Source organism: Lissotriton helveticus, chromosome 12 (assembly GCF_964261635.1).
Source record: "Lissotriton helveticus chromosome 12, aLisHel1.1, whole genome shotgun sequence".
NCBI lineage: Eukaryota > Metazoa > Chordata > Amphibia > Caudata > Salamandridae > Lissotriton > Lissotriton helveticus.
Window position 1 is genome coordinate 896,331,133 of NC_136073.1, and position 27,065 is coordinate 896,358,197.

The 27,065-nt window shown below is 49.0% G+C and overlaps 1 protein-coding gene across 1 annotated transcript in view; it reads right to left on the reverse strand.

Annotated features, from left to right (window-relative positions):
- Window positions 1-701: 701 nt before the first annotated feature.
- LRCH4 (leucine rich repeats and calponin homology domain containing 4) overlaps window positions 702-27,065 on the reverse strand; it is a 464,731-nt gene continuing 438,367 nt past the window's right edge. Inside the window, exon 19 of the mRNA XM_078669497.1 lies at window positions 702-1,533. Coding sequence (XP_078525623.1) covers window positions 1,396-1,533 — 138 coding nt within the window. The 3' untranslated portion in view covers window positions 702-1,395. The remainder of the gene's footprint in view (window positions 1,534-27,065) is intronic.

A 27,065-nucleotide genomic window follows, 5' to 3' on the forward strand; every position in this document is an offset into this window, starting at 1 on the left:
TTGAGCGTCATTGCAGAAACTCTAACACAGTTTCCCAGATTCGAGGTTGACCGGTTTAGCAGTTAGGCCAACTCCTCGTCCCATTGTGACGTCATCAATCCTGAACCGTCCCGTTCTATCCCAACTTATCTTATCATAAAATCATCCTGAAGTACTAGAGCCCATAATTAAGTCATGATGAAATGGTCCTGTGGTAAAACAGCCCCATCCCTGAGCCATACAGTGCGATCCCCAATGTATAATGAAAGAATCCTGGTGTGATAAAATTCCATCTTGATATCATCAAGGGGTCGTCCTCCAGCAGTATTTGATCATGAGATGCATCCCACTGAAGTCATCAGAACACCAGCTTGAGGTAGTAATGGTGATTACTGTAGAGTCTGCATATTTGTATAAATCCCACTATACACTAACTTCAGGATGGTTTCGGAAGACTAGATGAGCTCCTATCTATTGAGATAACGTATATATAAATGCAATTACAATACAATGCAAATGGTATTATCAGATGACTTCAGAAAGATTCCAGGAAGATCTTCCTATGTACTGGCCTACATAACATCAAGCTGTAGTCCATATGCACCTCCCCACACACAGCACCACACACACACTATATACATTGCACCACACCCACGGCAAAGTCTGCTGTAAAAAAGTGAGCCGACACACTGGTAGTAACAGGAGACTCTAACACCATATCATCGATGAGAAGGAATGTTTAATATTAAAATAAAGACCGAGTCAGCTACAAACCAACGGCCCTACATATTTTTAAGGTGCTGCGAGGAACATCCAGTCTTGGTTGGATTTGTACATTAGGCTCAAAGGACAGGGACAACACACAGAGCTGGCAGTGGGCTCTGCTGGAATGAGGCTCATAGATAGAATGGATGTCTATAAATAAATACTGGTCCATAAAATGTTGTGGGGATTGGGGGTTTTCTCAATGAAGCACTTTGCTCCCACACCTGAGGAGACATGATGAGGACACAGAGCAAGAAAGGAAGTAAGTCCAGCTGGTCAAATGTCACTGTGTTCATAGCAATGAAAGAGGTCTTCCAGAGGACAACAGCTGAATTCCTGGATATTGTAGTACATGTACTTTTTATGTACTGAGAGAGCAGTTAGTGGATTTATTAAAAAGAGTTGTGCACGCGTCCTTATACAATCAATATTTACATCTCAGAACGCAGGGGGCTTCCACAGAGACCACATCCCTCTACTCCTGGAGCAAGAGTTGAGTGAAAAGCACAACTCAAAATCCATACAACCCCTTTGAAGTGATGCTGCAGCCTCAGTCTGGCTGCTCGAGCGGCAGGTGACTGCCGAGGATTGGTGCAGACACCGACGAGCTGTAGAAGATCCTCCGCTGTGTCCAGGGTATCAGAGGAGAGGCTAGAATCTGCGCAAACCTTCGCGGAGTGACATCCTCTTGGGGCCGTTCTGACACAGGTCCAGCAAGGCTTGCACCGTCCGGGCCACTTTAGCGAGACCGTCTTCGTCAAGGATGTGCTGCGGCAAGCAGAGATGCTCCTGTTAGTGACAGAGGAAACATAGATTAGGGCAGGTGCAGCAACCAGAGTTTAAAAGCCCCGCTGAAATAAGTACTTACCTTCAGTAAAGATCTTTCTGGTGCATACTCTATCTACCTGCAGAGGCCTCAACTTTGAATATCCCAGGTGCAGGACAGGGCCCACAGGCTTCTGACCTAGCTTTCCGGCACCACTAATGGTCGTTGGCTCTGAGTACTGCCAGAAACTAAGTCTTGGTGACATCACTGAGGCAACATAGCACCCACACCGGGCCCTGACATCAGTTCTCATCCACTTTTAAGCACGTCATTCGAGGCGGGACACGAAGAACATTAGTTGGAAATAGATGCAGTGCAAGAATCTAAACTCGCATCTTTATAAGGCTTTTAAAAAATGTGTTCAGTAAAAAGGAACCTGTAGGTATATGAGAGCATCCACCGGACAGCTGTAGAAGGTAAGTAAGGTTCTTCTGATGGATACTTCTACCTGAAGACTCCTCACCTTTGAATAGATTCCCAAACAATGCTCCCCATAGGAGAGGAGTCTGAAGGAAACTTTTTTAAACTAAGAAAGTTTGCAAATCTGAACGGGCAAAGTGACCATTCATTCACCCGTAGTGTTTTGCCAAAGAGGAGAGAGGCTCACATCGTCGCTTTACAGAAGTCTTGTACCTCTAGCGTAGGTTGCAGAGGAAGACTTGGCCCTGGTGGAATGAGCCCCCATTCCCTGGGATGGCTGCTTCCTTGTTTTAATACAGTAAAAGTCAGTGGAATGAGTTCTTACTTGAACCGCTTTACCTTTCTGATGCCTGTGTATGCTACAAAGTACTGGTCATTAAACCGGATTTCCTTCGTGCAACTGATATAAAAATTTGAAGCACACTTGGGGTCCAACCTATGCACCCGCTCCTACCTCCATGAAGGGGGGGCGCAGCAGATAAAAAGCAGGCAAGGTGATAGGACTGCCCGAGAGGAGACGTGGACACCACATTTGACAGGAATATTGCTCAATTTCGCAGTACGAGCTTATGAGGGAAAAAGATGTGAAGGGTGGGAGAAGTCTCCGAGCCTGCAGCTTGCCAACTCGACAAGCTGCGGTCATCGAAACCAGCACAGTCTTTAACGTGAGAAGCCTCAACAAGCAAGTATGTGTGGGCTCAAATGGACTATCTAATAAAAATATCAACACTAAATTCAGGTCTCACTGTGATATAACAAAAGGGTCCGGAAGAAATAAGTTAGTCAGACTCTTCAACAATCTAACAACCACAAGTCTTGTATAAAGAAGGTTGACCTGGGAGACAAACAAGCAGACAAGGGTGCAATATATCTCTCGGCTGTTCCAACTTGGAAAACATTGTTGAGCTGAGGACAACGCAAATTGGAGGATGTTGGCTAACTCTGCTTTCAAGCACCCATGTATAAGCTACAAATGTATTCCACTGCCCCCGAATAGACTGATTTAGTTGAGGGGTAACGGACTGACAGGATCACGTCGACCACCTCCGGTGGGATCTGAAAGGGACTCATATTCCCCCGCTCAATCTCCACGCATCAAGATGTAACCCTTCGAGATTGGCGTGTGGGACCTGGCCCCCAATTGAAAGAGAAGGTCCACCAGGAAGGGGAGCACACGGGGAGCGGTGGAATCAGCCTGCATCCCACACCCTTCTCGACCAGTCAGGGGCGATCGAGAATGACTTTGGGCTGTTCCTGCCAAATCTATCTCAGAACTAGAGGAATCAAAAGAATGGGGGTGGCGGGTGGTTGGGAAGATGAAATGCAGCAGAAACTTCAACTCCAACTCATCCTCGAAAGCTCCTTGCAACCGATGCTGAAGGGCACAGAATGCTGGGCAATAGGTGTTGTGCGTGGCAAACAGATCAAACTCAGGTGTGCCTCACATTGCAAAGATGTTCTGAACCACCAGTGGGTTTAGATGCCCATCGTCATTGGCACGATGACTGAGACGGTCGGCTCTGATGTTGAGTGAACTCGCCAGACGCTTGGCTACCACCAAAGCTAGTCTTGTGCGAAATACGAATCCATAGACTCAGTGCTTCTCGGCAGATAACGTAAGATCCCACTTCTCCTGGTTTGTTGAGGCCACATCGCGGTTGTATTGTTTGTCAAGATCTGGAGGACAGGAAGACCGTGAAGAGACAGGAGGACGGTCTTGAGTGCTCAGAGCTCTAGCCGATCGACATGAAAGGTCTGCTCTTCTGGTGACCAGAGGCCTTTGATCTCCAGATGCCCAAAGTTGGGCACATCTGTTACTACTGTGGCAACAGTTGGTGGGGACAGATGGACTTCCCTCAAGACAGGTTCTCCTTGGGAGAACTGAGGTCGTAGGGAGTTTTCAGGCTCTGCGACACTGGCCGTCTTTCCTGCAGGGCGCCTTCCTGGGGGGACTGTTACCATTTAATTTTGCTCACACAGGCTCATCTGGCGTGGTCATTGACCTTTGTATATGGTGTGTATTGGGAGGTCGCTGCAACCGGTTTTATTGGATGGACGCGGTGGGGGAGGGGAAGGGGTGGCGGAGAGGGATTTCCAAGTGTTTAGAGGCGTGGTACGTTTCGTTAAAGGTCTTGTATGGACTGTCTAGCTCTTACTGCGCAGGCTGAAATGTCATGATTATTCCCTCTTTTTTTTTTTTGCATTGTCCCTTTTTCTTGGACTTTGGTCTGAAATTACTGTTGTATGAACCTTTGCAGCCTTTTTAGGGCATTTTGTGAAAAGTTCACACAGAACTGCAATCCAAAAAGACAGTTCTCCTTCATTCCCCACCAGTTCAAACTGGCTGTGGGGGTCGCTGGAGATCACGATGAGTCTGTCAGTCCTCCTTGATGTCGGAGCACTGCCTGCGGAGGCACAACTGAAAGGTCCTCATGTGCCAGCGTGCGTGGGTATCCAGAATGATGCAAGAAGGCAACAATCCGAGCAGATGCAAGACCGTCGGGACAGGGACCCACGTTCCCTGTTGAAAGCTTGGAAGCATATCAGAATGTCCCAGATACTCTGGGGAGAAGGGAAAGCTTAGAGCAAGGTCATATCTAGTATTACCCCTTTGAACAGGCGATGCTGAAAGGCGCCAGGTGAGCTTTGGGCACACTGATTGAAAACCCTAAACTGAACAGTAATGAAGTTGCAAACTGTGGCGAACCAGCCTTGAGCTGCCACTCATACAGGTATGGGAAGAAGCGTGGAGAAGCGTGGCTCAGTGGTTAGAGGCGGCAGACCCGGAAGCTGAGATCGACCATGGACCAGGGTTCGATTCCCCGCCTCGGCGGGTCTCGGGCTCAAAATTCCACGGACTCGACAATTCTCGCTCCGGTGCCTACTCGACTCACGGGGTCACACTCTGCGACTCTGGGCAATAGCTTGCCTAATCTCCACTACGGCCCCTCGTGGTGGGATGCCTGGCTTTCACCTTGTGGACACCCTGCCGGGTTTCTCACAGGGGAATACCAGGACGGGTTCCCTAAGCAAGCGCTTAGATACCGTGTCGGTGATTTGCGCTATATAAATACATGTACATTTACATTTACATGGGAATGCTGGGATACCCAGCTTCCTGATATGGGCTGTTACCACTGCCATCACCTTAATGAAGACTTGAGGTGCCAAAGTCAGCCCGAATGGATGAACCGCAAATTGGTAATGAGCAGAACCCACTACAAAGTGCCGGCACCTCCGGTGTGATCTTAGGATTGGCATATAGAACACAGGTCATACCGGTCAGGGGACACCATCCAGTCTTCTGTATCCAGAGTTAACAAAACCAGGGACTGCATCCTGAACTGTTAGATGAACAGGTTCCATTGTGTGACCCTGACGTCTAGGATTGGAAGAAGAACGCCGTCCTTCTTGGGAATCAGGAAGTATCAAGAGTAGCACCTCTGACCAATTTCCTGCTCTGGCACCAATTCCACTGCTCCCTTCTTCAGCAGGGCTGCCATCTCCTGCTGTAGGATCTGAAGATGTCTCTTGGAGAGAAGGGTGTTGGGGAGCCATGGTGGGTGGTTGCTGTTGGTAGGGCAGGGTATATCCTGTTTCTACAATTTGCAGAACCATTGCTCCGAAGTATCGGCCTGCTTGACATGCAGAAAATAGATAACTATTCTCCCACCCGCATTGCATACGCCTTCTCAGAGGAACTACTGAGACTTTCCTTGGTGGAGCGGGGGTGGGGGGGCCTGTCGGCAGCATCCCTGGCCTCTACCTTTAAACGGATGGACCAGAGGTTCCTGCTGTTGTTGACGGATGGTGTTGAGTGGTTCTGTTTGTATTGGAATGCAATGCCAAAGGACTTGTGTTTCTGAAAGGGTTAAAAATGCCCAGATGTCAATTGAAGTCCCATAGATCTACATGTGGTTCTTCCTTGTTATGCACTCAAGCGCCGTGTCTGCTTTTCGTCTGAAGTCTCTCCCCATTAAAGTTCATGTTCATGAAGCTATTCTGAACATCTGCTGAAAAGCCAATGGAATGAGCTAGGTGGCCTTCTCGTGGTAACCGATGAATCCATGGTCCTTGCAATGTAATCAGTCATCTAGGTGCATTCTGATGATAATGCAAGAGGTATCCTGTCCATCGCTGACTACGACAAAGAGACCCCTTAGGTCTTCTGGTAGAGTAGAGACTTCTGATACTGCCATGTCCCAAAGGGAGTGGGTGTAGCAACCCAAAGGACAAGCTACATTTAACAAGCGTAACATCGGGTTTATGCTGGAAAGGTCTTCTTCCTCACACCTAGTTTCTTAGATTCCCTGTTGGGAAGGTGAATAGGGAAATATCTGGCATTTAATTTAATCATTGAGGAGGCTTGAACTTTCTGGAGATGGATGCATGGACAATAAAGCAGGGCTTCAGGGGGTAGTGTGCTGTGTCAGGGTAGAGATTGGTTAACTGCTGAACAGGACTAGAGATTGACCTGGGGTCTTCTAGTGTTTCAAAAAGGGCATTGTTGAAGGGTGACAAGAACCCAACTTAGGCAACAACTGACTGCAAAACATCAGTCAAAATGTTGGGACAATACTTCACTGAAAGAGGAGGGAGTTCTAAAACTTGAGCTTCTTTCAAAAGTATCACGTGAAAGCCTACCCTCTCTGCAGTAGCCGGATCAGGGGCATAGTTGATGTTAATATCTGGCAATGCAACCAGTCCATTGGCATTTTTAAGAGTCAATAAATCCAAACCATTGGAGGAAGGAAAAGGGCCAGTGCCATCGGCCTCACCGTGGCCATTTGGGGATTGTTGATCTGATCCAAATACATCATGGATGATGTCCCAGTTTGGTGCCCCAGCTTTTTCCCCTCAGTTTCTGCTTCTCCTCTAAAAGGCGCTCAGCCTCCTACGAGATCTCCTCGTCTTCACTGGATGTTCAAGAGGAAGTGGTGGAGGAGGAACCATAGTTGCCACTGGAGGCAGTGCTGGTGCCAGTAATGGAGCTCCAGGCAGCATCAGAGTCTGTGTCATAGGTGGCACTAAAAACACTCTAAATGGAGCCAAAGGTGGCATCGGAATTTGTGTCATCATCGGGGCGAGCAGCTCTGGCTAGGGACCAGGTACAGGAACAGGGCTGTATGGCAGGGGGGGGGGGGGGGGGGGGAAACATACGGGACCAAGGTCTGGGAACCAAAAGTCCCCACGAGGCTAAGAGAAGCACCAGAGGCGATAAGTCACTCACCTGATTATATCCAACATGGCTTGCAGAAAAGGAGCCAGATAGGCACTCAGAACTACGGGTACGCTTGCACTGGTATTGATTTCAGTGCTGGAGGAGGCTTAGTTTGTGCAGGCACCGAGGGAGGCAGTGCCGGCAAAGCCTTGGGTGACAACTACACGGCTTCCAGCTCCGGAGAGGAGGGTGAAGCAGGAGGGCAGCAATTACTAGTAGAATTCGAAGTTTTTTGGCAGTGTTTCTTCTTCTCATGGTGCATTATCTTTCCCCTTTATGATTTAGAGTAAGGGATGAATGTGAAGATGACCTGGGTTTTGTACTGGGTCTAGACGTTTATCTTAGCTTGCGTGAGCCATGAAAATCTTTGCCTACCACTCTTTGGTAGATATGGGGCTCATGTGGAGGCAAAGATCACACGACTAAGAGTTGAGCTTGGAGCTGATGAACGATAAACAGTCCTCAAGTGGATCAGTGATGGACATCTACCTTCGGCAGGGCTTACACTGAGAATCCTTTGGTTGGACATGACCCCAGCACTGTACGAAAATAATCTAAAGAGCAAAACATCTTCACCTTGGGGGTTGAGGAGAGAAACACTGGACAAGTGTCGAAAGGCATAGAAAAAACAGAACTGACATTAGTTCCCTTGGATCAGCGCTCTATAGCTCCAGTGATGTCAACACGACTCTGTTCTCGTGTTGGTTGGAGCCAGCACAACCCATCGGCGCTGGAGAGTTATTTGAGAAGATTATGAATCTAGACTGCCGACTGGGATATTCAAAGGTGAGGAACCTGCAGGTAGACACATCCTTCAGAAACATGGCATGCAAGGACAATGCAGAAAGATGAGGGCTTCAAGACCTGCTGAGTCAGAGCTGTAAACCCTCCCTTCCAACATCCCCATTACAAATGTCGCCAACAGAGATGGCCACCTCAATAAACGTCCTCACCCCAGGCCAACTCTACATGGCTTCTTCCTATCTGCACAGATTAGGTCCTTTATAGCTGGGTTGAACATCACTGCACACAGACCCAGCCCGCCACCCGATTGGTCTTCATGTTTCCCTCTCCGCAAGTTCAGCCCTGGGAGCCCAGACATGCTGCTCGCCTAGCCAGGATGCCATGTTAGTCTTCCTAATTCCCTCTCCAAGATTCCTGCACAAGGAGCTCAACCCTTTTACTTCATCGGTCCAGCTGCCTCATCGATCTACCCGCTTCCTGCCCCACAACTCCTGGAGTCGGGCCCTGCTGCCAGTCGGTCTCCCTGCTTCCCTCTCTAGAAGTCCTGCCCACGGTGTCCAGTCATTCTGCTCGCTTGTCCCTGTATTCCAGTGGATCTACCCGCTTCCCTCTCAGCAAGACCTGCTCATGAAGCCCAGTCCTGCTGCTCGCCTGGCCATGCTATTTTATTTGTCTCCCTTCTTCCCTCTCCACATGTCCTGCCCATGGAGACCAGCTCTGCTGCCCCTCTTCACATGCCCTGGATTGGAGCACAGTACTGATGCCCTCTCCACAGCCCTGCTGCCCTCCCCGCAAGCCCTACCCATGGAGCTCAGCCCATCTGCCCCTCCCCATTCCCCGCCCTGCTGGCCCCTCCACATGCCCTGCCCTTGGAGCACAGCCCTGCTGCCCTCGCCACATGACCTGCTGTCCTCTCCACAGCCCTGCTGCCCTCTCCACAGCCCTGCTGCCCCCTCCACAGCCCTGCTCCCTTCTCCACATGCCCTACCCATGGAGTACAGCCCTGCTCCCCTCTCCACATGCCCTGCCCTTGGAGTACAGCCCTGCTTCCCCCTCCACATGCCCTGCCCTTGGGGTACAGCCCTGCTTCCCCCTACACATGCCCTGACCTTGGAGTACAGCCCTGCTCCCCTCTCCACATGCCCTACCCTTGGAGTACAGCCCTGCGTCCCCCTCCACATGCCCTGCCCTTGGGAGTACAGCCCTGCTTCCCCCTCCACATGCCCTGCCCTTGGGAGTACAGCCCTGCTTCCCCCTCCACATGCCCTGCCCTTGGGAGTACAGCCCTGCTTCCCCCTCCACATGCCCTGCCCTTGGAGTACAGCCCTGCTTCCCCCTCCACATGCCCTGCCCTTGGAGCACAGGCCTGCTGCACCATCCACACCCTTGGAGCACAGGCCTGCTCCCCTCACCACAAGTCTTACCCATGGAACTCAGCCCTGCTGTCCCCTCCACATGCCCTACCCTTGGAGCACAGGCCTACAGCTCATTGGTCTTTGGGACCCTGTCGGCACCCTACTTCCTTATCTTATTCCCCACATAATCCCAACTACACCTGGACAGCAGAAAGAGGGTTGGAGGGATACAGAAAACTAAGATGTAAAGAATGGTGCTGGGGCTGCAGGGAGAAGAGCCACCCTTCTGTTTTGCGGTTTGAGCTGAGACAATTTATGGCAGAATGAAAAAAGCAGAAGACCAAGTCATGGAAGCAGAGCTGAAGTGGACATGTCATCCCAACTTTGAATGGCTGCTGGACTTGCCCCTCTCAATTTAGTAAAAAGACCACCTTGACGATCAACTCCTCTGATCCCACATGGAAACACGTGTCATAGGCGGTGGCTGTTCTCCAGTCTAGACCCCAAACTAGAGTCCACCAAGCGTCTTGTACCTGATAGCCATCTTAGTCAGGTACCCTGACAGTATCTCCCAGAGGGACAGCCATCTTGGTCAGGTCTCCTGACAGTAACTCCCAGAGGAGGGCTGGCCAGTCCGCCAAGCCTCTTTTACCGGACAGCCATCTTGGTCAGGTACCCTGACAGTATCTCCCAGAGGGGGGGGGGGGGCTGTCCGTCAAGCCTCTTTCACCAGGCAGCCATCTTGGTCAGGTACCCTGACTGTATCTCCCAGAGGGGGGAGTGAGCTGTGCACCAAGCCTCTTTTACCAGAGAGCCATCTTGGTCGGGTACCCTGACAGTATCACAGAAATCAAAGGGCTAACAACAACTACTCGAGTTTGAAAATGCTTTAAACATGCTCTGGTTAATTTTGGATTACAGGAAGATGCTACCTCTCTTTTTCTGTATCTTCTATTTCAATTACCCTAGTTTATGTAAAGAACTATTCTTCTTACACATTTAGGGGCACATGCGTCAAGCATTTTTGTCTTTACAAATGGGCCGATTCGCAGATACGGAAAAAATGCTTTTCTGATGCAGGAAACCATATTTTGCGAATCTCTCAATGGGTTTGTGATTCGCTATTAGGAAAGGGGGGGGGCGTGTTTAGGGCAGCTCTTCCTAAAACAATCGTTATGGAGGAATGTTTTGTGACCGAAATGAGGTCGCAAAACATTCGCATTTTACCAACTACTTCAAGTAGGTGGTAACCCATTCGCAAATGGGAAGAGGTCCTCAAGGGACCCCTTTCCCATTGTGAGTGCTTGTTACAGCATTTTTTAAGAGCAGGCAGTGGTCCCACGGTCTACTGCCTACTCTTAAATAATGGAAAGAAAAATGTCATTTTCGTTTTTGAAAGGTATTCCGTTTTCCGTTATGGAAAACAGGCTGCATTCATTAAAAAAAATATATATTATTTAAAAGCAATCACGAACATGGTGGTCTGCTGACTCCAGCAGGCCAGCATCTTCGTGATTTTTGCGATTCCTAGGGGGTCGCAATTTGAGATCCATCTCATTAATATTAATGAGGTAGAGTGATTTGCGCCCCCTAGGAATCACTCTATGAAACTGTTTGAGTTTCATACATTATAAAATGCAATTACCTAATTGCGAATTCGTAATTAGGTATTTGCAATATACCATTTTGATACATGTAGTCCTATGTCCTTGGTGGACATTATTGTGTCTTGCGAATCGGAGTTGTAAACACACAACCACCTGCAGAAGTGAGGTTCAAATGCTCTCCCTCACTAATCCAACAAGGATAGTGGCCGGTAAGCCCGGACAGACCCTGGAACCAACACTTTGGGTGTCCTGATCTAGATGTAAAGTGCCCCAGGGTAGGTGGGCAGTCTTAATGCTGCAGAAAAACTTAAATGAACAGAAGAAAATATAAGGACTAACCCTGGGCAAAGCACTACGCTACGCTCGTGTAGTTTGCGAAGTTTGCGTTACTTCGCACTACGCGAACTGCAGGTAGCACAGTGCAAACACGTGTAGCGTAGTGCAGTGGTCATTTTTCGCTTGCTCCCGTTGCTCAACGTCAAGTTGGCGACCACGAGCATGCATAATGACATCCCGGCGAGACTTTTTCCTCGTTCGCAATCAGCAACATCAAGTTGCCGATAGCGAGCTTGGAAAATAAACCTCCCGGCGAGATTCTCAAAGCGGGGAGGTCAGGTTTCTCATTGCGAGTGGTCGCGTATGCTCGTGACCGCTCATGATGAGAAAATACCAATCCACGTTGAGAAAGCTGCTGCTCGAGTAAAAATCTACTTGAGCGGCAGAAAACTACAGCTTGCACTGTGCAAGATGCCGTTCAATGATTGCACGGTGCCGGATGCTGGTCCGCACTGTGCAATCATTGAAAACGGCTTTTTGCACAGTGCGAACAGGGTACTATGCAGTTCGCGTAGTGCTATGCGTAGCTTGCGTAGTGCGAAGTGCACTTCGCGTAGCTACGCATAGCGCTACTTCGCGAACTATGCCCAGCACTAATAAGGACACGTACTGGGGTGTCTCAGCGAACAATAGCTCCTAGTATGTTGGTGGGGTGGAAGCACTAGGCATGGTGATGAGTAGGTTGATGAACGGTTGTGTAAGGAAAATGAGGACGCCCTTGATAAGATAGGGATGTTAATAGAAAGGAGGATAACATGGGAAACTCTCCATGTGTCTGGGAGAAGAAGGTTCTGTGTATGTTGGACAGTGCAGAGTAGTTGTAGCTCAAGGTGCTAGAACCAGAAACGTACCAATCTCAACTTTAACCCTCACCTATGCACCCCCACACCTACCACCAATCACTAGCTAACTTTTGACCACAGCCCCTACCGCTATACCCTGTAGAGCACATACCATGCTAGACTGCCCTACTACCCCATCACCACCTCTCCCCCTCCATCGCACCACCATCAGCCCCTGATCCCAGCCAGTTATCGTAAAGTGCTTCCCTTTGTACGCCCTGGTGACAGAAGGCGCCCTGGGACCCGCGACTCGTGCCATAGGTTGGAAGCGCCGTTCTCCGCATTGTAGGTTCATTCAACATATGGGTTCACTGAAGATGACAACATCTGACGAAGGCATGCATATATCAACAACACTTCAAAAGGACCACACAAAACCCAACACATGGAGGCAGGAAATCAAAATGCCTACTTTGCCACTCATTAAAGAATTCTACAGGTGTATAATTGCATGCGGTGTTCATCATTAATCAGTTATTGCATTAAGCTAAGACCCCTTCACCAGCCGAAGCATCTTCATTAATTCCAAATCGGCCTAATCAAAGCCTAAAGTTCACTATAACTTATAATTATGCGAACGGAATTCATGCATCACATATTCCATGCGTCAAACGTGGCATGCACGGAAGACAACTGTAGTGCTCAGAAGAAAACATGCACTCCTACCTCTAGGCCGAGAGCACCAGCGCAGAGATGTGGGTGCTACTGAGGGCTTCACTGCGCTATGGACGGCTGGCGTCATCAGAGCCCATGGGATGACAGAATCCAGTATCTTCATCGCTCTAGTAAGGCACAGGTACTCCCAGCCAGACACAGTCACCGAACAGAGAGCACGCAACATTGCAAGCTTACAGCTTTTTATTTCTCTTTTTTTGGCAAATAGTTGACTCAGAGGTGCCAATTCCAAACCATGTAGGTGCACACGGTGCAGAGGTTTGAAGAAAAGGGCACAGACGTAACCACTCAGCCGCCTTTCCTTAGCCCCACACCCAGTCCTTCTGCAGAAAACAGTTTCTTTTAAAAATAGGTTTGTGAAAGATATTTATTTATCTATCTATGTAGATTCAAATGTGCTGCATATTTCGGACATCTAGTGTTGAAGTGCAAATGTTTGATTTTTCTTGAAGAAGGTAGTCACAAGAACTACTGTGACTCCACCCTTTGTCCACAATGCACCAGCACACTGGCTCGAACTGTTTTCCGCTCAGCGGATGAGTTGTGATCAGTATTGAAGGCAGAGCATACTGTGCATAGTAAAAGGATGAACTGACATGGAAAATAACAGGTAGGTGTGGGCATGTGAATCTACAGCACCACATGCTACGAACTGAATATGCTACTTACCAGTATGCATCTGTTCTTGGCATGTAGGGCTGCTAACATTCATATCTATAGCATAGATCGCCGCCTAGTGTTGGGTCCGGATGATTGCACATTGTTGTCCTGGAAGAGTCTTCGAAGTATCACGAGATAGGTGGCTCCTCCCCTGGACTACAGTGCGCATGGGCATCGACTCCATCCCCAGATTGTTTTTCCGCTCGTAGCATGTGTCGTTTTACATAAACACGCTCTGCATAAACTATAAAGCAGTGCCTCTCCAAAGTGGTGTCTAGGAAGCAGATGCCTGAAGAGGTATTTTTAAGACCAGTTGACCAAGTAAAGCCTGTTGACGTGCAAGAACATCAACACAATAATGCTTTAATGTGGCATTGACCCGTGCATATATCCATTAAACGGATCTTGCCCAAAAACGACTACGGTTGAGCCCTGTTTGCATGTAGAGTGCGCTCTAGGGGGCACAGATGTGTGTGAGCTTAGCCTTGACATAGCAAGTGTGTTGCACTTAACTATTCACCTGGCAATGCCAGCTTTAGAGAACACACGACCGCTGTGGGATTTAGCGAAGGCTAAAAAAGGTTGAGCAGACTTTCTAGAGGGTTTAGTTCTACCAATGTAGTCCATGGAGGATCTCTTGACACTCACAGCGTGAAGGGTTCTTTCTGCTACGGATTCTGGTTGTGAGAATATAGGCAGCTCAACAGTCTGGTTCATGTGGAAAGGTGAAACAATTTTGAACATAAATTTAGAGTCGGTGCAAAGAACTGGTATCTTTGTGAACCTGAAGAATGGTTCTTGGACTAGAAGACCTCGAAGGTTGTTAATGCACTAAAGGGAGGTGATTGCGATTAGGAAAGCAACCTTCAAAGATGAGAACTGTAATTCACACGAGGCCAGTGGTTCAAAAGGAGGACGCGTGAGTCTTGTGAGGAGCATACTGAGGTCCAGAGAGGAGATGGGGGGGTCCTTGGGGGTACTATTCTCTTTAGATTCTCAATGCAGGCCGTAATGACTGGGGTGTTAAAGATGGAGGAGTTGTCTGTATTGAGGGACGCTGCAACCGTGGTTCTCTGGCCTATGCAGAAGCGCTCTAACAGGCAGTGTGCACAATTAATGAGTCAGGGACAATTTATCTACAAATACAAGCTGGATCGCCTCGGGCTGACTTGTATTTCTTCTCCACATGAGAAGTAACTACCCTGGCTCCTTAAAGTTATTGGTGGCCAACTTGAGCATTCTCTTCAGTATGAGGTGGTAGTGGACCGCACGCACGGTCTTAGATAGGGTTTTAACTATGAAGTCATTTTCGTCTTCCACTGTGTGAAGTTTGACCTGGCGATGTTGGCAGCCCGGTGTTGCTGCATGGCATGCAGTAACATTATCTGGGAGGGAATGCTTGGTAGGCTTCTGCTCTAGATCTGTGCTGTCTTGGGAGTCTACATTAGTCTTCCCAGGGAGCATCTCCTTCACTGAGCCTCAAGGGCTTCTCGTAGTGGCCCTGTGGCTAGTAGGGGCTGCCTAGGACTAATAGCGTGGAAGCAGTGGTGGAGGTGCGGATGGTAATGGTGGGAAAGGTGCAGGGCTGGTGGTCGAGACTCTGGGGCTGGCATCCTACAATGGTCGAAATGTGTGCCACTACGAAGGCCAGCCGGCGTTTCTTTGGGATGTGGATGAGGCCCGAAACCGGAGGTTTGGCGGGGGTCTTGCCTTGCCTTCCTCCGCTTGGGTGGAAGAAAAGCTGGGCTTCGGAAAGAGTGCATCAAGAGCCTTTTGACTCCTGTGTGGTGTCTGACTTCAGTGGCAAGAGGTTCTTTGGTGCCGGCTTCAATGCCGGGTGCAGCAAAGGTTTCAGAATCTATTCCAGCTCAGAGTGCCTTTCTGGAGCCTTGGGCCAAAGGCGGCATCGATTTTTGGCTCTGTTTGGCTTTTCACAGCCTTGGGCTGAGGCAGCGTCAAAGGGCGATGTAGTTCCATACAGGTGGATGGGGTCTTTGGTGGTTTTTACCCAGTCTCTCGAGTCCGGACGTCCTAGTGTAGAGTGGAACCCAAGGAACTGTGCCCTTTCCAGTTTGACTCAGGGCTCGACACCTGACTGCCATGGAAGCGATGTTCTGTCAACAGGTGTTTCAGGGCTTGAGACGGACCTGGGTGTCAACCTGGTCTTCGGTCCTGATGCAGACATGTGGATTGCTGGCTCAAGGAATTCATCCCTCCCCTTGACTTCAGAGCATTTAGAAAAGATGGCCTCCGGACGTTCTCCTCCTTGAGCTGCTCGAACGCTGGCCGGCCTGGCTTCAGACTCCCTGGCACCTGGGATTCTTTGGCTCCAAAAATGTTGCCCATTTTAGACGAGGCTTGACTTTGCATCTTGTGATGTTATACGTTATGTTATACTGATGCATAGTGCACTAATCACCTAAAAGTGTATCCGGGACCTGGGGCAGGGTGTGTAGGTTTGTGGTTGGTCCGCAAGTAGAACATCAGAAGTGAGGAGGAGGCTCTGATGTGTTGAGGGAGGTCGTTCCAGGTCTTGGGTGTGATGTAGGAGAATGAGCGACCTCCAGTTTTGCTTTTGCGGATATGGGGACTGTGTGCGAGTGAAAGCGAGGCAAAGGGTAGTTGTCTGGTGGGTTGGTGAAAGTGTGTGCGGCTGTTCAGGGATTCTGGTCCGGTGTTGTGTAGACCTTTGTAGGTGTGCGTGAGAAGTTTGAATTGGCTGCGCTTGTGAATGAGAACCCAGTGAAGCTTCCTAAGGTGTGAAGTGTGTTATGGATGGTCTGGAATCTGTGTAGGAGTTGTTTGGAGATTCCGGCATGTACAGTGTTGCTGTAGTCCACTTGATAATCCATAGATTTCCTGCGTGATCTGTGGGTATTGGTCCTAGTTCTGATAAGCCGATATGCCCACCTTCTTTTCCAAAGGTACCTTAGGGGTCCTTTTGCATCTGAACGTAAGACAGGCTTCACAGGAAATCCTAACTTGTTTTGAGAAAAGGTAGACGTTGCAGACCTTGTGATGGTCGCTCCAGGGAAATGTGATGTTGTAACTAGGGCATAAGTAGAAGGGAGTACTTTCCGTAATGCTGTCCTAGGACCATTCTCGAAAAAGCCTCTACGAAGGCTTGAGAGGATGGTGGATCAAAGTCGCAAAGCAAAAAGGTGTCTTGACCATTGACCATTGGATCCAAGCAGAAGTTTTCTCCCTTGGAGTATTGTTTTTGTCACAGGGTTGAAAGAGGAAGCCACTGGAACTGAGGAGGAGGAACCTAGGGGGGAGACCCGATGTGCATTAGTGGGTCGATCTCGGATCAGCATTACCGAGCAGCTGAGTCCGATGGTGAAAGAAAGCAATCTAAGGTGGAGCCTGTATACGTGTGCATAGTGGAAACAGGGTACACTCATAACAGATCTCATGATTGAATAAAAACAAGTTACAGATGTCCAGACACAACACTGGATGGCAGGAGTATGCAGAGCATTTAGATCTAAAGCCACTATACATATATATTTTAAAGTGTTCCTGACCGCGCTGCCAGGACAGTTCAGCGCTTATTTCTATGGATTAGGATCCCCTGGAGGAGAAGGAGTAGTTTCTTACCTGTAACTCCGGTTCTGTAGTAGGGGTATCTCTGTTATAGTCATAATCTAGGGAATGGCCCCACCCATGTGCGTGGACCCCGGAGCAATCAAAAATAATCTCTTAAGTCGTCTTCTTTGCAGCCCTGCATAGACACTTAAGAGAGAATTAAAGACAATAATGCAGCCTGTACCTACAAGGCTACACTGTCCAGTACTTCAACTAGAAATGCCAAGGATATTTTACCAACATCACATTTACCATAATGTGTCAAGTTCCATCCATAGAGAAACTTCCCCTTCACAAAAACCTTGGAATTATAGAGAGGAAGGGATGGACAGACAAGCCCCCATAGGCTGCCATTTTGTGTCTGAAAAGGGATACTGTGCCTTTAAGGAACCCTCCAGAGACCCTCGGTATCCCAGCATGCACAGGCAAGTCCTTTTACTTTCAGTTCTTTTTGAAGGTCCATAAAGCAAGGCCTGTAGCATACATTACAGTACCATTTTCTCCACCGGGGAGGAGGGCGGGCGCTTATGACTATAACAGAGATACCCCTACTACAGAACTGGAGTTACAGGTAAGAAACTACTCCTTCTGTAGTAGGGGATCTCTGTGTACAGTCATAATCTAGTGAATAGAATGGCAAGCCCATCCCAAAAACCAACCCTGCGGTGGAGAAAAAACAGACAACACCACTACTTTGCAAACAGATTTCGCAACGAAGCCTGCCCAACCTGAGCATCTGCCCTGGCATCAGAGTCCAGACAGTAATGCTTAGCAAAAGTGTGGACCGCCTTCCAAGTGGCCGCCCTGCAGATCTCTGCAATGGGAACATTGCGGAGCAAAGCTGTTGTAGCTGCTTTGCCCCTGGTAGAATGAGCCTTAGGCTTACCCCCTAAGGTCTTGCTCGCTTTCTGATGACAGAGCTGGATACATGACACAATCCACCTGGAGATGGACTGTTTAGAGGTAGCCAGACCAGTCCTGACCGACCCATAGTTGACAAACAATTGGTCGGACCTACGAATTTCCCTGGTCTTATCCAGATAGAATTTCAACACCCTCCTGACATCCAGGGAATGGCGAGAACGTTCCGCTGGAGTGGAAGGGTTCCGAAAAAACGTTGGTGAATTTATAGTCTGATTAACATGAAAATCAGAGATTACTTTAGGAAGGAACTTAAGGTGAGTACGCATAACAACCGTAGCAGCATGAAACACAGTATAAGGTTCTTGGCAACACAATGCCTGAATTTCACTCACCCTGCGGGCCTATGTAATGGCCACGAAGAACGCCGCCTTCCACGACAGTTGCTGCAGTGAAGCCTTGTGAAAAGGCTCGAAATGTTCCTTCATCAACCTGGACAGCACCACGTTCAGCTCCCACGAAGGCGAAGGAAGCTGAACAGGAGGGAACACCTTTTTCAATCCTTCCAAAAAATCCTTTATCACAGGAATCTGGAAGAAGGATGTCTGTGAAGGACATTTCCTGTATGGAGTCAATGCTGCGAGGTGAACCTTAATGGAAGAGAAGTTAAGTCCAGACTGAGCTAAATGCAGAAGGTATGGAAGGATGACATCTTCCTTGCATGTCGTCGGATCATAGTTCTTAGACGTGCACCAGATGCAGAATCTCTTCCACTTGTAAGCGTAAGAAGTCCTAGTGGAAGGCCTCTTCTATATGTCCATGCAATCCTCAGGAAGATTCAAGTGGCCATTTTGCACTATCTCAGGAGCCATGCCGCCAAACTCAACGATGAGAGGTTGGGGTGCACCATCTGCCCCCGAACTTCTTGAGAAGGTCCGGCCGACACGGCAGCCGCCGGTGAGGTAGGAGCGACCGGTGAAGCAGGTCCGTGAACCACCACTGTCTGGGCCATTCCGGGGCGATGAGGATCATCCGCGCCCTGGACTGGGACAGCTTGATGAGCACCGCCGGAATCAGGGGAATTGGTGGAAAAGCGTACAGAAAGGTGTTCGACCAGCTGATCCATAACGCGTTCCCCAGAGTCCCCGGCTGGGAATACCTCGAGCCGAAGTCGCGGCATTTTCTGTTTTCGGCGGTGGCTAACAGATCTACGTCTGGAGTACCCCACATGGCGAAGATGTCATCGAGCACCTCGTCGTTTATGACCCACTCGTTGGTTTCTTGGATCAACCTGCTGAGGGCGTCCGCTTGAACATTCTGCACACCTGGCAGATGAGTCGCTGTTATCGTCAGTCCTCTGGCTAGCAGCCAGAGCCAGATCGCCTGCGCTTCATGTGACAGTGTGCGCGATCTTGAGCCCCCCTGCTTGTTGAGGTAATGCATCGTGGTCGTATTGTCCGTCTGCACAAGCAAGGAGTTGGTCTGGAAGGAAGGATGAAAGGCCTTCAGTGCCAAGTGAATCGCTCTGAGTTCCAGGAAATTGATGTGATACGTGGACTCTGCTGGAGACCACGTTCCCTGGATTTGTAGATGGTCTGAATGCGCTCCCCAGCCTTGGAGAGACGCATCCGTCACAATAGTTTGAGTGGGGATGTCCTTGTGGAAAGGAACCCCTCTGAGGAGATTTTAAGCGTCTCTCCTCCGAAGGAGACACGCTTGCTGACAGCATATTGATGGAGGCTCACGAGCACTGCAGGCACTGGACAGGAATCGGGACAGACTTGAACATGTTTATGTGCAACCCCAGCTGGCTCAACAGAACAGCCGTCTTGGTGAAGTGCAGTTGCGCTTCCTGGAAGGTGGAGGCTTTGATCAACCAGTCGTCCAGCTACGGGTAGACAAACACATTGTTCTTTCTCAGATGCGCTGCCACAACTGCCATGCATTTGGAAAACGTCCTGGGTGCAGACTTTAGTCTAAACGGTAGTACGGTGTACTGATAGTGATTGGTGCAGACTAGAAATCGCAGGAACTTCCGGTGTTTCCATGCAATGGGCACATGGAAGTACGCATCTTGCAGATCTATGGCGCAAAGCCAGTCTCCCCTTTGCAGCTGAGGATAGATCTGGTGCAAAGTCAGCATGCAAAACTTTTTCCTGCGAATCCATTTGTTTGCTTGTGGCAAATCCAGAATGGGCCTGAACTCGTTCTTGCCCTTCTTCTGCACCAGGAAGAAACATGAGTACAGGTCCTTTCCCCTTTGAGACAGAGGGACACCTTCTATCGCCATTTTTCTTAACAGGGTATCGGCCTCCGCCTGGAGCTCGCGCAGTCGGAACTGCGAGCAAACCGGTGGAATTGCTGGAGGCGGGCTGGTGAAATGAAGACTGTATCCATTGCAAACAATATTCAGCACCCACTTGTCCTGAGTAATTTTTCATCACTCTGCCAAGTAATGTTGGATGCTTCCCCCCACCGGAGCAGGTAACAGACGAGGGGGAAGTTGCACCTCAGGGCCTGGACCCGGATGGGCCTTTGGGCGTCGAGGAGGACTGCTGGCCGCCTCTGCCCCTCTGTCGCTTCTGGAAAGGCCGCCTCTGGTACTGCTGCTGCTGATGTTGCTGCTGGCCAGTTTGACGACCTTACCCTCTGCCCTGGGCACCAAAACGCCTCTGGAAGGGGCGGAAAGTCTTCTGCTCCTTCGGCTTTTCTAACCCGACGGCCGTCAGGGTTTTAGCCTCCGCCTTCATGCGGGCCATCTCCTCATCAGCTTGTTTTCCAAACAATGTCGCTCCAGAGAACGGCAGGTTGGCAACCATCTGCTGGGCCTCTGGTTTCAGCGACGTCCGGCGCAACCAGGCATGACGTCTAAAATGTATCTCGTGGCAGTAGCCATGGGCAGCCAAGAGCGAGGAATCCGCCGCCGCACTGATCACTTGATTGGACACCATCATGCCCTCGTTGATGATCTCCTGAAAGTCCTCCTTCTAGTCACTAGGGAGATGCTCCAGGAACTGCTGTAGGGAATCCCACAATGATCGGTTGTATCGCCCCAGGAGAGCCGTGGCACTAGCGGCTTTCATAGACGTAGCAGCCGTACCGCAGACCTTACGACCCACCGAATCCATCTGCTTACTCTCTTTATCAGGGGTACCGTGGATGATGGAGCCGTAGCGTGTTGTTTCCTGGCGGCCGTGACGATCACCGAATCCAGGACCGGGTCCGATCTGAGAAACGCCGGATCGGAGTCTGGAGGTCTGTATTTCTTCTGTAGCCTGGAGGGGGCGGATATTGTTGACGCCGGCGCCAGGAAAAGCTTCATCGCCAGTTCCTCCTGCCCCGGTACCAAGGGCAACAGGGGTCGAGACAGCTGCCGCTTATGGAGGGTCTCGAAGATCACTGATGTAGAAGGCGTGGGAACCGTCAGGGTAATACCCAGCTTCGCCGCCCCTCGCAATAACACCTCTTGAAACGACACAATGTCGTCCACTGGCGACACTCTCGTGTGGGGCGAATCTGACAGAGTGGGCGAATACCCCCGAGCACTGGACGAATCCGTATGACCGGATCTTGACCGATCACATCTGTGACGCCACCGGGACCTTGTAGATGAACGACGGTCATTCCTAGAACGGCGTTGTTGACTGGATCGCGACCTAGATCGTAATCTGGACCTCCGAGGTCGTGGCGATCCACCGGCCTGGTCAGGGGTGGACGCAGCAGAGGTAGAGCCGGAGTCTTCGGCTGTGGCGTCCCCTTAGGTGGTGACGGGAAGCGTGGCAGCGAGACAGACCTTGGAGGAGGCCGTGGTGGAAGAGGCGGAGGGAGATGAGGAGGAATTGGAGGCGGAGGAGGAGGAGTCTTCGGAAGAGGAGTCCTCGGAAGTGGAGGAAAAGGTGGAGGAGTGGGACTCTTCTGTGGCAGCGTAGGAGGCGTAGGCGACCTTGCCCGAGATGGGAGTAGATTTGAGAGTACTCCGAGTCGGAAGATCTAACCACTCTCTTCTTCTTCACAGGCCTTCGCGACGAAGTCCTAGAAGCAGACCTTCTACTAGACGAACGCCGGCGCCGCCGCGACCGGGGGCTTGTGGAAGCAGAGGTCAGGCTGACCACCAAGCCCGGGGACGCCGTCCTTGCCCTGGATCGCCTCCCGGAGGTTGACTTTTCCCTTCTGGACGTCGACCTCTTCCTCAACGTCGAATGCCTCGACGTCGACACATCCCTCGACGGCGATCTCCTTTTCCTCGATGTCGAGTGCCTGCCCCTCGACGTCGAACGCCGAGTAGACCTCGACAGCGAGCGGCGGTGTCGCCTCGACATCGAGCGCCGGTGCCTGGAACCATCACAACGTCGATGACTCCTCGACGTTGATGTAGTTCTCGACGTCGACCTCGTATGAGGTCTCGACGTCAGCCCCCTCGACGTCGAACGGCGATGCCGCTTAGACCCAGATCCCTGGGTCGACGGGGAGCACACGGTGGTCAACCCTCTCGACGCCGAGGCCATCGACGTCGACATGTGCCATTTCCTGGCCTTCTCTTGACTGGGGAGCCCCCCAGAGGCTGCAGCATGGGCAGAGGACTCAGATCCAGTCCTCCCATGCCCAGACCCACCTTGATCCTGAAGTTTCCTCAGCTCCAGGCCTTGGAGCCGGATTTTCTCTTTCTCTCTTCTGGTCATCTTTGAAATGGACTGACAGATTTCACAATCTTCAGGGACATGGGATGAAGGGAGACAGAGGATACACACTCTGTGGACGTCCGATTTGGCCTTCTTCCTGGCACACTCAGGGCATCTGTCGAACAATGCAGGCATTTTCAACAGAAAGATGGCAAAAAACTGGCAAACAACCCCAGCAAATTGAAGAAGAAGTAGGTAGACGTCGAGTGAAACACTCTAAACACTTGAAAAGTGTCAAAAAATTAGAATTAAACCCAAAGAGGGAGAGCTCAATGCTCCAGGGTCCTGCTAGCAGGAGCCGGAAAAAGAACTGAAAGTAAAAGGACTTGGCTGTGCATGCTGGGATACCGAGGGTCTCTGGAGAGTTCCTTAAAGGCATGGTCTCCCTTTTTCAGACACATAATGGCAGCCTATGGAGGCTTGTCTGTCCATCCCTTCCTCTCTATCAATCCAAGGTTTTTGTGAAGGGGAAGTTTCTCTATTGATGGAACTTGACACATTATGGTAAAAGTGATGTTGGTAAAATACCCTTTGCCTTTCTAGTTGAAGTACTGGACAGTGTAGCCTTGTAGGTACAGGCTGCATTATTGTCTTTCATTTTCTCTTAAGTTTCTATGCAGGACTGCAAAGAAGACGACTTAAGAGATTATTTTTGATTGGTCCGGGGTCCACGCACATGGGCGGGACTATTCCCTAGATTATGACTATACACAGAGATCCCCTACTACAGAATGGAAGTGCCATCCTGATGTTTAAAAATGCCCATGCCTTAGCCAACACTCGCAAAAAAGAAGATTAAGGACAAGGCAGATATTTAACATAGTCATGTTTTCAGTCATGTATGTCACCAGAGTGTCTCCTGCAAAACGTAAACGTTGGGCGTATGGGAGGTTATAGCGCTCATGTAGAGACACACTAGTTAGTCTATTCCAGCAGGCGGCGGCCGGATAACGTAAATTATGGTTCTGGATCGGCTGATTTTGGGTATGTTCTACGAGTAGACTGTGTCTCACATAGATAGGATCAGTATAACCATATGAGAATGGGAAACAATGAGCTGTTTTGTCAATTGCAGACCGGTTAGAAATAACGTGTAGCCTTGAATCGGAATCTACGGCAGCAGACTGAAGTTGTGTACCCCACGCCTTACTTTAAGTACACAGGTAAGACTGGCCACGAGTTGGCAGCAGTTGCCTAATTTTGATATTAAGAAGGAACGTGTTGGTTTAATGAGTACCTGAGCGAGTACATACATTGATTTATTTTGTAGAACGAAAACGGGTGCATTTTATCTGTTGAGAAAACCTTCAGTGAGAAGTGTGAACTGAAAAGGAAATTAATTCTTCCAAGGAGGTAGGGAATCGTCTTGTGAATATTTTAATTACTGAACAAATGCGCAATGAATCTAGCCTTGCATGTCAGGATTATAATGGTGTTTCAAAATAATCTCGTTTTCGCACCAGGTACAAAGGATTAACGTAAAGTTGAGGTAATTACGTTCTTAAATGTAGTTTTCTGTTTGTTTGCATTTGCACAGGGGCAATGTAATCGTAAATAACACAACGGTCTCAGCTGGTATTGGTCACTTACACATTATGTAACCTTGAGAAAACCCTATGTTGATTAATATGAATTTTTAATGAATGCGGAAATAATCTAAGTTTAAAAGTGTCTTACGTGGAAATGCATTTTCTAAAAGAGTGTATCACAAGGTGCAATATTATACAAATCTCGTGCATGTTTCACAGAGTTGCAGTACATAGAATGCACAGGGATGTTGGCTACGCAGGGGCTCTATATCAATGCTTATAGCGCTTGAAAAATGTTATTGTAAAAGCGCCTCTTGTATCATTTCCAGCCCTGAGGAAGCCAGAGGGTTGCCTTTTACCACGGCGAAACGCGTTGGCATGACATAAGGAATTGGAGTTAAAAGAAGGAAGAAATCTTCAAGAGCCCAATGGATTGTCCTATGTTTTTTGTACAAAAAATATTGCTGTTGTGATAAGTGGTGTGCTGCGATCGTTGTTGTGACTCCTGCAAAACGTACATAAAAAGTGACAGATGGGATGGGCAGATCTTTGCAAATTGCACAGCCGTTTGTAAACTATTGTCCAAGAGTGAAATTGGGATGCTCGTACTGATTCAGGAGTGTGTTCCTGCAGGCGAGGAAGAGGACTCAAGATCAGTTTCAATTCAGGACACAGATGAGAAGCTGATGGAGGGGCAGCTCTAAGAAAGATCTGCTCCGTTTCATGGATGCTTCCGACTACACTGATTAATAATGAATTTTACAAATGTTGATGCTATTTCTTCAAGTCACAGAAGAAACAATGCTGATCTTATTCTTGGAGTACTGCAAAACAATATAGCTAATTGGACTTTTCAAAGTTATTTATTTTTTAATTGAAATTATGTTCTGTGATCGAACTGCAACCCTGTCCTACTCGAAAAGTGGCTGGTCGTTGCTAGCACTACGAAGGCCTAGCTCCTGTGGGCCGTAGGCGAGGAAGCTGCCTGGAGTCCGAGGAATAGGCTACTGCTGTCTGAAGACAACTACTGACACTCAGGGGACGGAAGCCGCTTTCAAACTGACAGTGGAAGATAAGAGACAAGGACTGTGGAGTGAAGATTTCCAAAATGTATAAAGGGGAGTCAGAGCTCTGTTCTTAAACATAAAAGTCTACATTATTTTAAGGGAAGCTCAGCTCAGCACTATGAAAAATACCCTTATAGAATCTGACACAGTGGCATGTTTTAAGAAGTATTTTATGCTTCTCTGTCCATTTAATTCCTCTTCTTAATGGCTGGCCTACTCCCCTCTGCATGAGGCTTTGGTTCAACCCATGAGGTCACTAAGGGTTTCTTATTTGGCATGCCAACTGACTGGTTTCACAAATGTATGAGGTTTGTCGATCTGTGAAAGGGGACGTTTAAACCAAGCAGCAGGGGTCTGGGTGACTCTCCAGAAGAATAAAACCCCTCGCGTTCTCATCAACTACACGCAGACACCACCTTGGACCTTCTACTCACTTGACAACCGAACAATAGTTATCCACGAGTGAATGGCTTCCTTTCTTGCTTTTGTCAATCCTCTTTCTTTTTGAATCACCTCTGGATTTAGATGCCACATATCCAGTTTCAGATCACGCCCTTTTGTAGACTGCACAGCAGATCGTTAAACCCAGAGGACTTCCAGGCCCATTTCTTGGCATTAACAGCCCTGCCTCTCTCACTGGTCTCCCTCTCCATCACGAGCCTTGTTTTCATTTATTTCTTTCACAATCACAGTGGCTTTGGTATTACAGGCAAACTCTTCACGCATTGCATGTTTGTATAAGGCCTGCCCTGTGCAGTAGGACTTATTAGGTAACAAATTGAAAGGAGGATATGTCAGTGAATAAACACAACAGCTCATGTTCCTCTGAGGCATGTGTTGCATCATATCGCAGGTGTTGCATGCACACGCGAGTTAAGGGCCCTCCCTGAGAAGCGAGTGCTCTTCCTGACCCGCTTGCCCAGTTTCCTCCCCATAGTAGTGCCTGTAGTGCCAAGTGGTGTCCGCCTGGCAGGGACCCATGCGCTGTCACTGATACCCTTGGGGTAGTTTCAGCATAAGCCAATGCTAATTATGTGTTCTCAGACCTGAGGTTGTCACTTTCATCCCTCCTGTGAGTTGCAGAGAGATTGTGGCCACACTGCTTCACTTGATAGCCATCCACAAGCGATAAAAGTCAGAAACAAAACACACAGAGACACACAAAGCCGTCAGAGTTGGAGAGTTCATTATTTTACATGGCATTACATCATGTACAACAGGAAAAAACATGGCACAGCAAAATCATAACATAACAACAAAGACGACATTACAGAGGCGGCAATTTACAAAACAAGAAGCTGTGAGCCAAGGAAGGGAATTAAATACCGGGCTATTTACATTTGTACATCTTTAAAGATCAAACAGTACCTTGTTCTAAATTCATCATCAAATATATATATATATATGTATAAAATATATATAATTTAGTTTAAGGCAGCAAACATTAACTTCTGCAGACACACATTTAGTGTTATGAACTAGGAAGAAGGGGCTGTGACAAGACATTCCAGCACTGCAGGGAGAGGGAGCCCTGCTGCCACACCGTACAGTAAGGACTGATACTGTACGGTAAGGGGTGTGGTAGAGGACCCCTGTTTACTGAGATGTGTAAGAGTAAAAAACTTAAGGCTGCACTGTGAAGATCTACAGGTCCTACGGTGCCACGATGTTAGAGGTACGACAGAGGGAGCCCTGCTGCCACACCGTACGGTAAGGACCGATACCGTACGGTAAGGGCCGATACCGTACGGTAAAGACCGATACCGTACGGTAAGGACCGATACTGTACGGTAAGGGCCGATACCGTACGGTAAGGGCCGATACCGTACGGTAAGGGCTGATACCGTACGGTAAGGGCTGATACCGTACGGTAAGGGCTGATACCATACGGTAAGGGCTGACACCTTACGG